Here is a 16,593-nt window from a genome sequence, read left to right on the forward strand (position 1 = left end):
ACATTAATCTCTCAACTAGCTAACTGCTTGGGGTTTTTGTTGTAGATGATATATATTTGCCTGAGACCATGATGGGTTGAAGATTTATTGTTCTTAGCACAGAAATAAACAATTCCTCTTTATTTACAGGCAGCAAGATCATACATAAGATTGTGATCATAAATTGCCTTTTGTCATTGTAGCTACTCTTTTCTAAGCAGACTAGCCAGTCCCAATACCATACTGACAGAGCAAAACCAATTCTCCTGCATCCCAATAATCATTCTAAAGCTCAAGATTTACCATGCTACACCATTCTTCAAGACACTAAATGGTTCCCTATTTCCTCTAGGAGCAAATACAAACTTCTCAGTTTGTATTAGAGGCAGCTGAATGGCACAATGGATAGAGTACTGATTTGAAGCCAGCAAGAACAGGCTTAGAATTTGGTACTTGCTCTGTAAAAACAAATTACTCTGGGAACCTCAGTTTCCTCATCTGTAAGCTGAGGATAGCAGCAATTACCTCACAGGGTTCTTTGTGAGAACCAAATGGAATAACACAAGTAAAGTACTTTGCAAACTTAAAGCTAGTGATTATTCTATAAAGGCTACTATTACTTAAAACATTTCACAATTTGGCTCTAAATTTAACGCATATTATTTCTCTTCTTATGCTCTCTGTTCCTACCATGCTGACCTTCAAGCTATTCCCTAAACTCCATATTCCATCTCCCATATCCATACCCATACCCAGAATGAATTCTAATCTCTTCTTAATCTAATAAAATCTCTATTTCCTTCCACAGCTTGGCTCATATGCCACCCCTGTTTTTCCAGGTCCCCTTATTTGTTAATGTTCTCTCCTTCCTCCTCAAAAGATTATGTTTATACTTCTCTGAATGCAGGTGGTAACCATTCAGAAGAATGTACAAAGAATGGTTTTTGTTTTGTCTTTGAACTACCCTCAGACCTCATACCTAGTGTTGGTATTGAGTCATTTCAGTGTCTAACTGATGGTGACCCCCTTTGGGGGTTTTGTTGACAGAGATACTGGAGTGCTTTGCCATTTCCTTCTCCAATCATTTTACAGATGAGGAAACTGAGGCAAGCAGGATTAAATGACTAGCCAAGGTCACATATCTAGTAAGTATCTGAGGCCAGATTTGAACCCAAGGCTTTCAAAGGGTGGTGCTCTATCCACTATGCCACCTAGCTGCCCTCCATCTCATTTAATAAATGCCTCTAGAGATAAACTGGATTAGACACCAGAAGGGTAGAATCCACATTATCTGTTTGTTTCATCTTTATTCACTGATTAGGACGAGTAGAGCAGGAAATGGAGCATGAGATGCCTCTAGCTTTAACTCGTGTTCTCTATGCTCCCTTCCCACCTACAGTCTAACTCATTTACTATCATCTAATTAGGAATCTGTCTTCTAACTCCTTCAGCCCCTGCAAGGTAACCATAACTGTCCATCACAACCAGGGCCACTGACAGCTGCCTTTTTCAGCCCTGTCTTTCTAAAATATAACATGATTATCAAACACTATTTAAACAGGACAAGGCAATCTTAGGTTATCACCAAGCTAGAGAAGGTGCTAAAAGATGAGAATTCATTCTTGGAGAGTCTAAAAAAAAGACAGGCAGAATAATTCAATGCTGAAAAATGTGTGAATTAGTTCAAATATTATTGAAAGACCATTTAGAATTATGTAAAGCAGGTTGCTAAGTTGTTCGTACTCATTAACCCAGAGATTCCTCTACAAGGAACTGTGGGCCCCAGGGGATTTTTTTGACAGGAAAAAGACACATATCAAAATGTTCATAGCAGCATTTTAACCAACAAACAAAGAAAAAAGATGAAAAAAAGTATGGGACCAGTAATCGGGAATGGCTAGATACATTTTTTGTTTTTCAGTCATTTCAGTTGTGTCCGACTATTCCCCACCCCATTTGGGGTTTTCTAGGCAGCAATACTAGAGTGATTTGACATTTCCTTCACCAGAGCATTTTACAGAGGAGGAAACTGAAGCAAACAGGTTGAAATGACGTGTTCAAAGTCTCACAGCTAGTAAATCTCTGGGACCAGATTTGAATTCAGTCAAATGAGTCTTCCTGATTCCAGGCCTGGCACTCTATCCACTTTGCCACCAAAAAGAATGCTACTATGCTGTAAATAATAATGATTACTAGGAATACTGAGAAACAAGGGAAACTGTGTATGAAATGATACAAAGGACTAAAAGCAAAACCAGAAAAACCATAGACACAGTGATTGCAACAATGAAAATAAAGTAAACATGGAAAGGCAACAAAAACCCTGCTCAGATACAAGTAGCTAATGTTGGTACCATGTTGTCCAAATTTCTGTTGAAAATGGATAAATTAATTATTGGGGGGCATAAATGAGAGGAAGTTGTGAAGTGTGAGAAGTGTCTATTGTCTATTGCTTAAAGACAAAAAGTATCAGTATCAATCCCAACTAGGTGGCAGCTAGGTGGATAGAGCACCAGCCCTAGAGTCAAGAGTACCTGGGTTCAAATCCAGCCTCAGACACTCAATAATTACCTAGCCGTGTGGCCTTGGGCAAGCCACTTAACCCCATTGCCTAGCAAAAACCTAAAAAAAAATTATAATAATAATCCCATCTAAAATTTTGCCAGATGTCAAACTCCAGGCCACTGGTCTATAGTTTTCTGGCTCCAGTCTACTCTTTTTTTTGAAATTTTTGCCCTTTTCTAATCCTGTCCAAATTCCAATATCATCCATAATATTTTGAATATCACTGGCAGTATTACAACCTTCACAACAGCCAGTTTTGTTAGCCCTCTGGGATATAGTTCATCTGGGCCTGATCCATTTAACTTTTCAATGGCAAGCTCTCTTGTTTTGTTGTTCAGTCATGTCCTATTCTTTGTGGCTCCATTTGGGGTTTTCTTGGCAAGCTATTGAAGTGGTTTGCCCATTTCCTTCTCCAACTCACTTTATAGATGAGGAAACTGAGACCAACAATGTGACTTTTCTGGGGTCACACAGCTAACAAGGGTCTGAACTAAGGTCTTCCTAACTCCAGGCCCAGTACTCTTCCCACTATGGTGTTTCCTACTAGCTGTCCTTTGCTGTCTAGCTATCTCCTGACTTGTCTTGGGTTTATTGACTTTCATTTTCTTTTTATTTTGTCCTTTCCAGTCCCAAGATAACACTCCTTGAGAGAGTAAAGAAAAACAACCTACGAGTTGGTCAGCTCTGATGTTGTTTCATCATCAATTGTCATTTTCCCCATCCACTTCACACAGCAATCCTATCCCCTCTTAATCCACTTTTTCCCCCCCATATATGGGTAAAACAATTTGTATTGTCTTTTGTATCCTATCTCCAGGCTACTAATGTCTGTAAAACCTGCTTTGAGACTCAAAGCCACAACTTCTGCCTCCTAGTGTAGCACTATTCCATCTATATTATGTTGCCTCTTTAACAACCAAACCACAAGAGTTTTATCACAGAAAAGAAAAAACTTGCTTTTGAGAAGTTTGCATTTTATCAGATTTGGGAAGAAGCTGAAAGACCCCTCAGTGACATAGTTACACAAACTAGCTGCTCTCTACATTTTCTGAAAGTCCATCACGGGGTTTAAAGAAAGATGACTGTTTTCATAAAGAAATACCCAGTACTTATAAGGTGATTTTTCTTTAAAATTGCAATTTTCATTTTCATTGACATGTAAAGTTTCTGATCTCAAACCCAGCCAAAGTAAACATTTCAAATATTGTAAAATTTTTTTCTGAAAATAATTTTATTCTATTCTACAAGCTAATTTAGTCATTTGTTTAATGGAGTGATGTTTGGAGCCAGTAGTAATAAATGGGGTGGGAATGGCATACTGTGCTTAGAGAACACTGCATTGTGTTTTAATTATTTTTCAATGAAATAAATTGCTGTTAAGTTGGTAGGACCCCTGACTGAGTCTGTGTCATTTTATCTAGGCAGGGAATTTTTTGTGGGCCTCTCCAAAAGAACAAATCAACGTGGTGCCGAAATCCTGGCTGACACTTTCAAGGTGAGTAAAAGGATGGCTGTGCCTTGCAAACAGCAGGTGTTCAATAAATGCTAGCCAGAGGAATATATGTGTTTAATTAATTTTCTAGACTAAATGATATATAGTAATAAGAATAAAAGCTCACATTTCTATATTGTTTTAAGATTTGCAAAGCACTTTACGTGCATTATCTCATTTGAGGCACTAGTTCTGGAGTCAGAAGGACTTGAGTTTAAATTTGATCTTAGACACTTACTAGTTGTATGACTCTGGACAAGTCACTTAACCCCTTTTGTCTCAGTTTCCTCAAATGTAAAATGGGGATAATAACAGCAACTACCTCCCAGAATTGTCATGACAATGAAGATAGGTAGCCCAGTGCCAGATATTTAGTAGGTTCTATATAAATATATTTTCCCCTTTCCTTAACGCTCATAAAAGCCTTGTAGGGGAGGCACTATCATTGCCTCCACTTTACTTAAGAAGCCAAGAGGATTAAATGCCTTGCCCAGTCACAGAGCTAGGAAGTGTCTTTGGCAGTACCCAGTGTGGTACAGCTAGGAAGTATCCAACTTATGATTTGAACACAGGTCCTCCTTGACTCCAAGCCACTGTGTGAGCTGACAACCACACATATTTAATGAACCATTACCCTTTCATTTAGCATATGGTTGTCATAGTCACATCAATATTTTTTTTTGTTTGTGGGAGGAGGGGGGAGATTAGAGGTCCATTTTCCCCTGCATCTATAGTCATAAAATTATAGTCTGAATCTAGAAAAGGCACATACTCATGATATCACCAGGGGCATTTTTAAATATCTGGTACCTGAATTGACTATGACAGGGAGATATTTTCAGACTAGATTCTTAGTGAATTCCAAGCAAACTGAGTGGAATGACATAAAAGATAAATATCAACTATTTAAGACATGGATGTTTGGTGAAGCCTCCTCCTTCCCTTTGTGGACATAAGGAATCAGGGGATACTTCATCTCTGCAAAATATTTGAAGAGGAAAAAGCCCCATAAGGAACATTAAATAATACCAGAGATGTAGGTCTTCAGTACAGGAATTGTTTAAACTAACACCTAGATTACAAAATACTTCCCACACATCTCATTTGATCCTCAGAATGACTCCATTAACAAAAGTAATGATAGTTTCATTTTCCCCATTGCTATAGCCAAAATTGAGACTCAGAGAGGTCAAATGACTTGACCAAAATTAGTATGGAACAACATTAGAATCTCAACCCAGGTCTCCTAATCTTAAGCTAATGCTCTAACTAGTTGTATTTTTGATTTTTCAGAACCCTCTTTCCCAGGTCCCCCAAAACATGCAGAAATTTAAAGAATTGATTGATTTCTAAAATATCCCATTATGCCATCCTTTCTTCTTAGAAACTTACCTGATTAATAAGCCCCCAACTTCTCTCAGAAACAAAGATCCATGCTGACATTCTACTCAGGCTATTAAATAACTGTGAGTCATGGAACACGCCAGTGTCTAGAGAATTAAGAATAAGGATCACATAGATTATATATCATGACTGAGAGCTACATAACACTACAGTCTTTAAGGTTTTTAAAAAAATGGGCATCACACCGCAAAGGATCTGGTGGAAGTGAGCAGACTGCAATATCACCCAAAGAACCTTGAAGAAGAATGGAATTGAGAAGGTCAATGGGGGGAAATGGGTGCTGGTCAAGTAGCAAGGGTGTGGGAAGAGAGGTAGACAGCTTGAGGATTCCTCTGGTATCTTGATGACCTCAGAAGAAAAATGAGGAAAGCCTCAAGCGAGAAGGGTGGGCCCTGTGTACCAAAATTATAGAGGACATGGACAAGAGCCATTTGGGATGGGCAGGCCTGGGTGGATAGTGATCTGCATCACTGAAGGGAACTCCCAAATCCATGAGATCACAGATCCATTTGAGTAATACTGCCCTCCCCCCCCCCCCAAATTCTAGCTTTCCCTGCAGACATTCCAAATCTCCCATAACAGCCTTTATACAGACAGATAGGATTTGGGGGATTTTTAAATTTTAATTTATGTTGATAAAACTCAGAAGCTACAAAACGAAATAATTTTCTGCTTTGTTCACAGGATTATGCTGTTTCCACGGTGCCAGTGGCCGATAATCTGCATCTGAAAAGTTTCTGCAGCATGGCTGGACCCAACCTGATCGCCATTGGCTCGAGTGAACCTGCACAAAAGGCTCTCAAGGTAGAGTGTAAGAGACTGGAATGCCCTCCCATAAGGTGTGGGGAGATGCTCAGTGTTTTCTTTCTAATACCTGCCTGCTTTCAGACAAAACCAAAAACCCCAAGTTGGAGAATTAATCAATGTACCAGCATTGTGGCCACCTGGGATGAACTCATTTACTCTAATTAACTCATTGTAATAAGGGAAATTCACCAGGAAACTGCTTTTTTCAAGAGGCAAAGATCCATATTATAGCAGATACTCAGTTCTCACTTGTTTCTCGCTTCAAAGAGTGCCTTGATTCAGAAGCACCTGAATAGCTCAATCTCTTCTATTCCCTTGATTGTTTATTTAGAATCCACCATTAAAATCTCAAAGGCAAGAGATTTGTAGAAATGCCTCTTGGTGTAAAAGGAGTGAACAGAAGTTCAGTGGTGGCTGTTTGCCATGGCAACTTCCTAAGACCCCCCCCCCCCATGGTGGCTGCCATTTGGAAACAGCTGGCTTTCCCCTGGCCAAGTTGAATTCCCTCTCTGCATTGGATAAAAGATGATATATCCTGTCTTCAGTCATCCTTTCCTTTTCTCTGCTCTGATACTATATCAGAGTGCTTCCTGTCACTGGCTTGAATCTGTCTCAACATTTGGATTTGGATTTTGCCTCATAATGGCTTATTCTCCAAGGCAGCTAGGTAGAAAAGTGAATAGCTCTGATTTACAATCAGGAAGACCTGAGTTCAAATCTTGTCTCAGAGACTTCCTAGATGTGTGACCCTGGGTAAGTTACTTAGCCTTTGTCAGCCTCAATTTCCTCATCTGTAAAATGGGCATAATCATAGCATTGTTCCAGCATTGTTGTGAGGATCTGATAAGATAATATTTGTAAAGTGCTTAACACAATGCCCTACGCACAACTTCTGTTTAGTAAATGTATGTTTCCTAGTTTCTTTGGAAGATCTTCATGTTGGTTTAGTTCTGCTTAATTTGGAGAAGGGTGAGCATATTTTCTGGGAGCAAATCACTGGGTGTGTTGAAAAATAGTGATTTATTTGACAGGTGCCAAAGCCCCTGACAGATGAATCACCTCCTACAGTGAAGCAGTTTACTAAGGGACTATTTGTAGTGACAACAGCATCAGTATCCACATTCTTTGCCATGTACAGTGGGTTGGATTGCTCATACATGAAATAGATTGAAAATTCCTTGAGAGAAGGAAACTTGAACTTTTAGTTTCATAGTACCTGCTAACAAAGTACTCATTATATAAGAAGGGTTCCAAAAATAGTTGTACATTGAAAAGGGGGGGGGGGGGCAACTTGTCACCTTTGAGAACAGAAACTACAGTGACTATTCTTTCTACCTTTGGAAAGTTCTTTAAGCACTTGGGAAAACCAACCTTGAGTCTCCAAGCTATTTGCACTGATAATAATAATTAGCGTAACTAATATAGATCACTATTATAATAACTAATACACTCTGTGTTAAGTACTACGCTATGCATTTTGCAATCATGATGTCATTTGATTCTCACAACAGCCCTGGGGGGTAGGCAATATTCTTATCCCCATTTTACAGATGGAAAAACTGAGGTAGAAAGAGCTCAACTGACTTGCCCAGGGTCCCATAGTAATAAGCATCTGACTTGGATTTGAACTCAGGTCGTCTTGAATCCTGATTCAGTGTTCTATCCACTGCACCACCTAGCTACCTCTAACTTTTAAGTCTATTATTTCCCACAAGGTGAGATCCAACAAACTCAGGAGTAATAGAATCATAAATCAAGCATTATTTTCAGTATCTTTGAAACCTCTTTTATAATGTGAGAGGTAGTTGTAATGTTTGAAGTGAAGTCAAGTAAGCTGGGCAGATAGGTGGTCTGGGGATAGAGTACTGACCTGGAGTCAGGAAGATTGATCATCAAATCTGACCTTAGACACTTACTAATTATGTGACCCTGGGCAAATCACTTAACCAGTTTGCTTCAGTTTCCTCATCTGTAAATTGATGGATGTATCTCAACAATAACCAAAAAAAATTGCAATAGGGTCATGGAGAGTCAGACATAACTGAAATGACTTTACAATATTAACAAGAAAATTGGGTTCAAGCTCTGGCTCTGACAGGAGCTTTATTACCATGGACAGCTCACTAAAATGGTGCTGTTCTCTTTTGTATTTCCTTCTTCACAAGGAGGCACTCTTACAGCACCATATGGTTGGTTCTTGTCCTTTGTTACCAAAGACCAAAATGATATGAGAGAGACAAATTGTGAGTGATCAGACCAATATTATATAAATGGGAGTTGAAGTGAGCTTCCCCTTGAGTATTTCAAGGATCGGCAAATAACTCCTCAAGGAGCATACATTCTAATTGAAGGAGACAATATGTAATCACCTCAGACATATAAGATATATACAGAGACGATGAAAGTAATATATAAGGAGGAGGTATTAGCTGCTGCATAGAGCAGAGAAGGTCTCCTACAGTATATTTGTGAGATATGTATTGGGCCTGATGGAAGCCAGGGAAACTTAGAGGTAGAGGTTAGAGGATAGAACAATACAGATGGGAGGAATAGTCAATACAAACACAGGGATGGAAGGTGGAATGTTGTGTTTGCAGAATGACAAGTAATTCAATAAAACTAGACTATATGGTGGATGGGGAGAGTAAAATGTAAAAATCTTGGAAAGGTAGAAAGGGATAAGCTTGTAGTGGACTTTAAAAGCCATAAAAGATTTTACATTTGATCCTGGGGATGATGGGGAATCACAGCAAGTGAGGATCATAGTCAGATGTGACCAATGCTTTAGAAAAATCACCTTGAAAGCTAAGTGGAGAATGCATTGGAATGAGGAAGTGTGAAGCAGGGAGCCCACTTTGAAGACTATTATAGTTGTCCTCAGGAGAGGTGATAAGGATCTGGGATTGCTAGGGTCTTAGAGGTACAAGCAGAGTAGGGCACTTTTAGGAGAGAGGCTTGTGAAGAGTTGGTAGTGAACTGAATATGTGGGGTGAGTGGAAGGGACAGATCAAAGATGTTTCTGAATTTGGGAGCCTGAGTGACTGGGAGGATGGAGGTGCCAATAATATGGATGTTCAAAAAATAGGAATGTTCAGAAAGGGGGAGGTTTGGAGAAGAAGACAATGAGTTTGGGCATATCGAGTCTAAGGTGTCTATGGGATATCTAGTTTGAGATTACCAAGGAGAAAGAGATCCATCATGTCTGGGACTAAAAGCTCTACTGAGCTAAGGCCAGTCTGAGAAGGAGTCTCTCTACATGTTACATTTCTTGGCCTTTAGCCAAGCAATTAAATGATTAAATTAATTAAATCAAGAATTAATTAAAGAATTAAAAAGAATAAAAATTAATTAAATGAAATTTTAGCTATGTGAATGTATATAGGTCCCCATCACTTCTCTGTTCTTTAAAATGAGGGAGTTTTTCTTGTTGACCTCTAGATTCTAAATCACTGCCCTTGTGACCCTGTGATTGGTCCTGTTAGAACCTATCCTCTGCTAACATTATCTCAGTCACCTCCAAAAAGTCACCCCTGAAATATGAGGAGGCCATAGAGGTAGACTTCTTTTTTGTTTTGTTTTGTTTTTGCAAGGCAATGGGGTTAAGTGGCTTGCCCAAGGCCACACAGCTAGGTAATTATTAAGTGTCTGAGGCCAGATTTGAACTCAGGTACTCCTGATTCCAGGGCTGGTGCTCTATCCACTGCACCACCCAGTCACCCCAGAGGTAGACTTCTTTGAGAAGAGTTCTTTTATAATGACTAAAATACCTTTACGCATGTGAGTTGTCATTCTTATGAGGAACACTTAAAATTTAGGGATGGAGTTGAAATTTGTGGATCCATTTAAATAATGCTTTTGATAGATGCTGGCTATGACCTCAGTGAGTGATGGAGAAAGTGCTGCTCTCTGCTCAGTTTCCTTATTAAGGATTTCCATTTACCAATGAACTCAATGATCCAATCCCTATCCCCCTATGAATTTATGTTAATTATCTTCAGCTGGGTTTTCACAAATTTTTTACACTTCCTTAATCAAGATAGCTCAATGGATATTGAGCAGAAGTGGAGGTATTAAAGCTCATGGCAGAGCCAGAATTCAAACCCAGTTTTCTTGTTGTTAATATTGTAAATAAATTTCAGTTATATCTGACTCTCCATGATCCTATTTGGAGTTTTCTAGGCGAAAACACTGGAGTGATTTACTATGGACCTGAAGCAGGGAAATCTCAGACATTTACCAATTATGTGACCCTGAGCAAGTTACTTTAACCTCTGTCTCAATTTTCCCATCTTTAACAATGGAGACAAACATCATACACGCGCGCGCGCACGCACACACACACACACACACACACACACACACACACACACACATATATATATATAAAATATCTGTGAATAGCGTGTGATCGTGTGCAAGTCATTATACTTATGCTTGCCTTAATTTACTGGAAAAGGAAAATCTTTGTCAAGGAAACCCCTTAGACAGTATGGCATGCTACAGTCCATGGAGTCATGAACAAGCATCAAATTAATTCACTATCCCATCCATCAAAGTATCTCTTCTAAATCTTTTCAATTTTTTTCAAACCCCCGACTTCCTTTCCTCCTATTCTCTCAATTTAGAAACTCATATTTGACCAAATAAATTTAGATTTTTTTCTGAGAGCTCTGTCTTCTCCCCACTTCCTTGTTTCATATGACCCAGAGATCTTCCATCATTATCTCCTCCCTCATCACTCTCACGTGCCTTTGTCAAGACAAACTTCTCGACTCGCACAAGCTGTCCCATCTATCCTATCTATAACATCTGTCAAATATGTTCCCTAGTCTCCTCTGACATTGTCACGACCTGATGCTGGCCCTCATCATGAGTGCTCATGCTTGGACTATAACAGTAACCTAGCGATGGAAGTGCATTAATTCCTCCTATTCCAGTCAGTCATTCTCTATTCAATTATCAAAATGTTCTTCCTAAATCACGGCCACTGGGACCCTGTGACTGGACCTGTTAGAACCCGTGCTCTGCTAACACTGTCTTGGTTACCTTCAAAGAGTCACCCCCAAAGAATTAGAAGGCCTTGGAGGTGGACTTCTTTGAGAAAAGTTCTTTTGTAATGGCTCAAATACATGTATGAGTTGTCATTTTTATGAAAAAATTTAAAACTTAGGGATGGAGTGAAAAGTTGTGGGTCTATTTAAATAAGGCCTTTGAGAGGTACTGCTGTGTGACCCTCATTGAGTGACTGAGAAAGTGCTGCTCCATGTGAGTGAAGGTCTAGCTATATTAACCTACTATGCAGCAAATGCCAGGAGCTCCCTGCCACCTCTAGGATCCAATATAGAATCTTCTATTTGGTGCTCAAAGCCCTTCATAATTTGCCTCCCCACCCTCATTTTTCCAGTTTTCTTTCATCTCACACTGCCTTCCCCAGTGATACCAGAGATGGGGGTTTTTTTAGGTTTTTCCAAAGCAAACAGGGTTAAGTGGCTTGCCCAAGGCCACACAGCTAGGTAATTATTAAGTGTCTGAGACCAGATTTGAACCCAGGTACTCCTGACTCCAGGGCCAGTGCTTTATCCTCTGTGCCACCTAGCCACCCCTGGCTGATAGTGTTTAATAAATAAATGTACATTGCCTGACAACTAGTTAATGACTCCTCACCTAACCTCTACCTCTGATGCCTCACCATGGAATGGAGATGACCCCATGTACTCAAGAATTTTGCCAGGGGGCCTCAACTCTGGTAGGACCTGCTATTTTGAAAAATGGCAGACTGTGCATTATATCCAAGGACCAATCTAGCTAAGAGGGTAGAGATTCATCACTGGATTGGCCATAATGGAAAGAGGCCTTCTTCAACTACTACAATCCTCCAAAAGAATGTCCCAGGAAAGTAATGAGGTGGCACAGTAGATAGAGCACTGGTCCTGGAGTCAGAGGACCTGAGTTCTAATCCAACTTTAGACATTTGAACTTACTAGTTGTGACTGAGCAAGCCACTTAAACCCAACTGACTTGTCTCAAAAAACCCCTAAAACCAAACATTATTGTTGCTTCTTTCTCATCATTTCCCATATTTTAGCTTTAAAATTTTATTTCAATAGGTATGGTTTAATTTTTTAATTGGAATACAAACCATCTCTAAACCATTTCTTCATACTTGCTTCCAGTTTCCTCCTAATTTACCTTTGCTCTAAGAAGTCAGTTGTCTAACTGTACCCTGGCAGCTGATTTCAGAAAGATTCTTACATCAGTAATCACTCACTTACTGTCCATTAAAACATTCGTTTTGGGGGGTATTTTGCCATGTCCAATGACTCCCAATTTTTTTTTGTTTTAAATAAATGTTTATTGGTTAAAAAAAAAATCTGCCATGTCATGGTGGTAGAGAGTCTGTCACGGGCCTATGAGGTACTGAAATAATTTTTCAAAACAATTCTATAAAGGTATGTGGACAAAGTCTCACCATATCCATTATACATATTAGGACAACAAGTCTTATAGAGGTTAAATGATTCACCCCAAGGTCACACAGCTAATCAGAGCTAATAATTGGAGCCAGAACTCCATACCTGACTGCCTCCCATCTCCCCCGGCAGTGAAGGAGGTAATGGCATGCATTCACTTAATATTCAAATTTGTGTTACAATACAGGTATACCGACTTTCTGATATTCACAAAGGATAAATGAGAAATTTTTTTTTTACATTAGGAAACACAATTTACTGAGAAGCTTTCTTAGGGCATTTGAAATATGATTCAATTAAATTATTTTTGATTTATATACAACCTTTCAGAAGGCTTTCTGTAAAGCAGATGCAATTTGTCATCTTTTTGCCATTAAAGCTGTATATCTGGCTGGTCATACAGAAAATTGTAAACGATTTCAGCATGTATACCATTAATTGGTTTATAACAACATCCAAATATGCCATGCTCATTTTACTTACTTTGTCATGCAATGAACCACCATCATTGTCTGGCTTACTATATTACTTTTACCTGAAATTCATACAATGATAAAGGATTATTTCAAACTGGATGTTAAAATGAGAATTGTGGAAGAAAATAAATTATGCCCTTTATATACACTATATGAGATGTAAATATTTACTGTACTAGGAAAATCAACACAATTATATACCAGTGGATCCACAGCAGATTGGTGACTATGCCAGGATTGTTTCAGTCTGCTATGCCCTCAGTTAACAAAAATGGTTATAATAATAATGATAATAATAATAATAATAAATAGCTAACATTTATGTAGTATTAGTACTGTGTACTAAATGCTTTATAATTATTCTCTCATTTGATTCTAGAAGGTAGATGCTATCATTATCTGCATTTTACAAATGATAAAACTGAGGCAGACAGGTTAGGTGGCTTGTCCATTCACTATCTCTGGTGCCAATTGAACTCAAAACTGAATTTTTGAATCCAGTGTGCACTATCCACTGAAACACCTAGCTGCCTTTCATATAGTAATCTATGGGAGATCTGATAAATCCTGAATAAGATATGTGGGCCAAGAGAAGGAGTTTTATGAGACATTTTTAATTGATAGTTTATTTTTCCAGTTACATGCTTTGGTAGTTTTTCAATAATCATCCATTTGTAAATTTATAAGTTACACATTTTTCTACTACTCTGCCTTCCTTCCCCTTCCCCTTAGCATCAAACAGTCCAGTAAAAGTTGTACATGTACATTTCTGTTCAATATATTTACATATTAGTCATTTTAGGTAAGAGGAATTAGGACTAAGAGGAAAAGAAAGGAAAAGGAAAGGAAAGCTATAAGAGAAGTTTTTTAAAAAGTAAAGTATACATTCAGATCTGTGGTTTTGTTTTTTTTGTTTTGTTTTTGCCCCCTGGATGTGGAAGGCTTTGTCCATAACAGTTCTTCCGGAGTTATCCTTGATCTCCAAACTGCTGAGAGTTGCATCTATGATAGTTATTAATGTATATAATGTTGTCTTGGTTTTGCTTCTTCCACTATAAGACATATTATAGAGATAAAAGTAATACTTTTTTGTTATGTTTTTATATAGTCTAAGGAAACTAATGAAGCTATTCACCTTTTCCAAACCATTTCTCCACTTTACCACTTTTGCTGCTTCTGTTCTCCATGACTGTATTGCCCTCCCAGCCACATCTATTCCACTTGAAATCTTACCCACTAGAGGGTTTCCTCCTCCAGAAAGTCTGCCCTGATTTTTCTTTTAAGAAATCATCTTTTGGGGGGGCAGCTAGGTGGCTCAGTGGATAGAGTACTGAAGACAGAAGAACTTTCATTGATGGTTGAGTTACATGGAAGGAAGGAAGGGGAGAAGGAGAGAGAAAGAGGGAGACTGGGAGACAGAGAGAGAAGGAGGGGAGATGAGAAAAGGGGGAGAGAGAGACAGAGACAGACAGAGACAGAGAGATTGAGAGACAGAGAGGAAGAAGTACAAGAGAAGGGAAAGAAGAAAGCTATGCAGGAATTGCTGCAATGGCCTACAATTTTCCTATATAGAACCATTTTTAAAAGTGTCATCTCCTCAGAAGCTTGAAGGGATCTCATCCTATCTGTCCCAGGAGGCTAAGTAAGCTATAATGATCATCCTGGGGAGAAAGTTATAATGATTAGGGATTCAAGACAGGCCCTAGTCATTTGAACAAAGTTTTATCTAAAGATTTTTTGAAACTTATTGAATTAGATCAGAGTCTTAGGTGCATTACAGAATGACCAGTGATGAGTCTATGCCACCTGCTGGAGGCACCAAGAGGCACCTTCTCAACACCTCAAGTGTTGGCCTACAAAGTGATTTTTCTTCTTTGGGAACCTTGGCTTTCGGGGGAGGGGGGTTGTTGTTTTGTTTTTCAACTTTGGGTTTTGTGCTCTGTGTGTGTTTCTTTGTGTATGTATGTGTATGTAAGGGTGTGTTTTAAGTCCTCATTTATAACAAAGAATTTTTATTAGAAATACTTTAAGAATGCAAAAAAAACTTAGAGGAAAAGGAATTATAATGGAACCACAATTCCATTTTAGTGCTTTTGTCATGCAAATAACTCAGAAATCCCATAAGTGGATTTCCAATAGAATTAGAATTTTAAATTAAAATTCTTGCAATACATCATGATAGAAATATCTTTAAGGCCCATTATCTAGTTGCAGAAATAAGCTACTGCATTTAAAAGATGCCTTGGATGAGGATACAAGCTGCAAAGAAGCTAATCTAAATTACACAAGTTAGTTTTTTTTTTCTCTTGAATGGCCAACATCTATAATAGAGGTCATTTCACCAAGTTTTTCCTCTCATTATGACCAGGCAGAAGGGTTGGTTTAATATCCAAAAAGTTCATCTTATTTTGCAGATAGTTATATTTCATTTAATGAGAAAAAAAACAATCCTTTTGTTTGGATTGTATGTTGAATGTTGTCTTGAATTTTTCTAAATGTGAACTGGGACTATAGCAGCAACAAAAACTAATAAATCAAGAAATAACTCAGATCAATAGACTGAATTAGATAGGGAAAAACAAAGAGAGACTTTTTACTTTTTCATGTCCCAGTTGTCATCACTGAATTTCCCTCTTTGAAATTCCTTAATTCAAAGGCATATTTAAGATCTCATTTATGGTAACTTCACCCTCATTGTGTAAGCTGTCGCTTTCAGGCACATTGGCCCAAATCTCCAGAACAATAGGCTTGGGGGGGTTTCTTTTTTAAATCTACATTCCTTTATTAAGAAATTAAGAAACTAAACCAAATAGTCTTCAAGTTTGCAACAAATGTTTAGGCTCCTTTTTCCTAGGAGCCTATTCAAGCAATATTCCCAGAGCCTTGTGCCAGCAAGGCTGGAACAGCCAAAAAAAAATGTATTGGCACAATAAGCTCCTAAGTAAATTGAAGCTGCAGAGCCAAAATCACCATGTTTAATTTCAGCTTCATTCTAATGCAGGAAGAAATCGTGTGTCCCTGAGAATAAGCAGAGGCTTATAGATTGTTGAAGCTGAAATGAATGTTGAGGAATAATTTATGTCACCCCCTTATTTTACAGATGAAGAAACTGAGGTTTAGTGAGAGGAAAAATGAGCAGTGTGTTTTTCAAACTCCCAAGAGGATTTCACAAGCACAGAGAAGACCTAAAAGATATTTTAAATATTTAATATTTAGTACTACCATATTTTGAGAACACAGAACATGCATTCAGCTCTAGGTCCCATGCATTTCCCTCCTCTAACAGATTTAGTGACACCTTCCTTCTCTTTTTAGAAGCCAGAGGATTTGTGCTAATGAGAAAAAGACATGTTCAACTCACACCAAACTCTGAGATTGGGTGACATGCTGCTAAGAATAG

General features: G+C 38.4%; 1 protein-coding gene across 1 annotated transcript in view; it reads left to right on the forward strand.

The window, feature by feature from the left end:
- DDAH1 (dimethylarginine dimethylaminohydrolase 1) overlaps positions 1-16,593 on the forward strand; it is a 209,174-nt gene that overhangs the window by 142,610 nt on the left and 49,971 nt on the right. Inside the window, exons 3-4 of the mRNA XM_074221772.1 lie at positions 3,966-4,039; positions 6,125-6,244. Of these exons, the coding sequence (XP_074077873.1) occupies positions 3,966-4,039; positions 6,125-6,244 (194 nt within the window). The remainder of the gene's footprint in view (positions 1-3,965; positions 4,040-6,124; positions 6,245-16,593) is intronic.

The sequence above is a fragment of the Macrotis lagotis genome, chromosome 2, assembly GCF_037893015.1.
Source record: "Macrotis lagotis isolate mMagLag1 chromosome 2, bilby.v1.9.chrom.fasta, whole genome shotgun sequence".
Classification (NCBI taxonomy): Eukaryota; Metazoa; Chordata; class Mammalia; order Peramelemorphia; family Peramelidae; genus Macrotis; species Macrotis lagotis.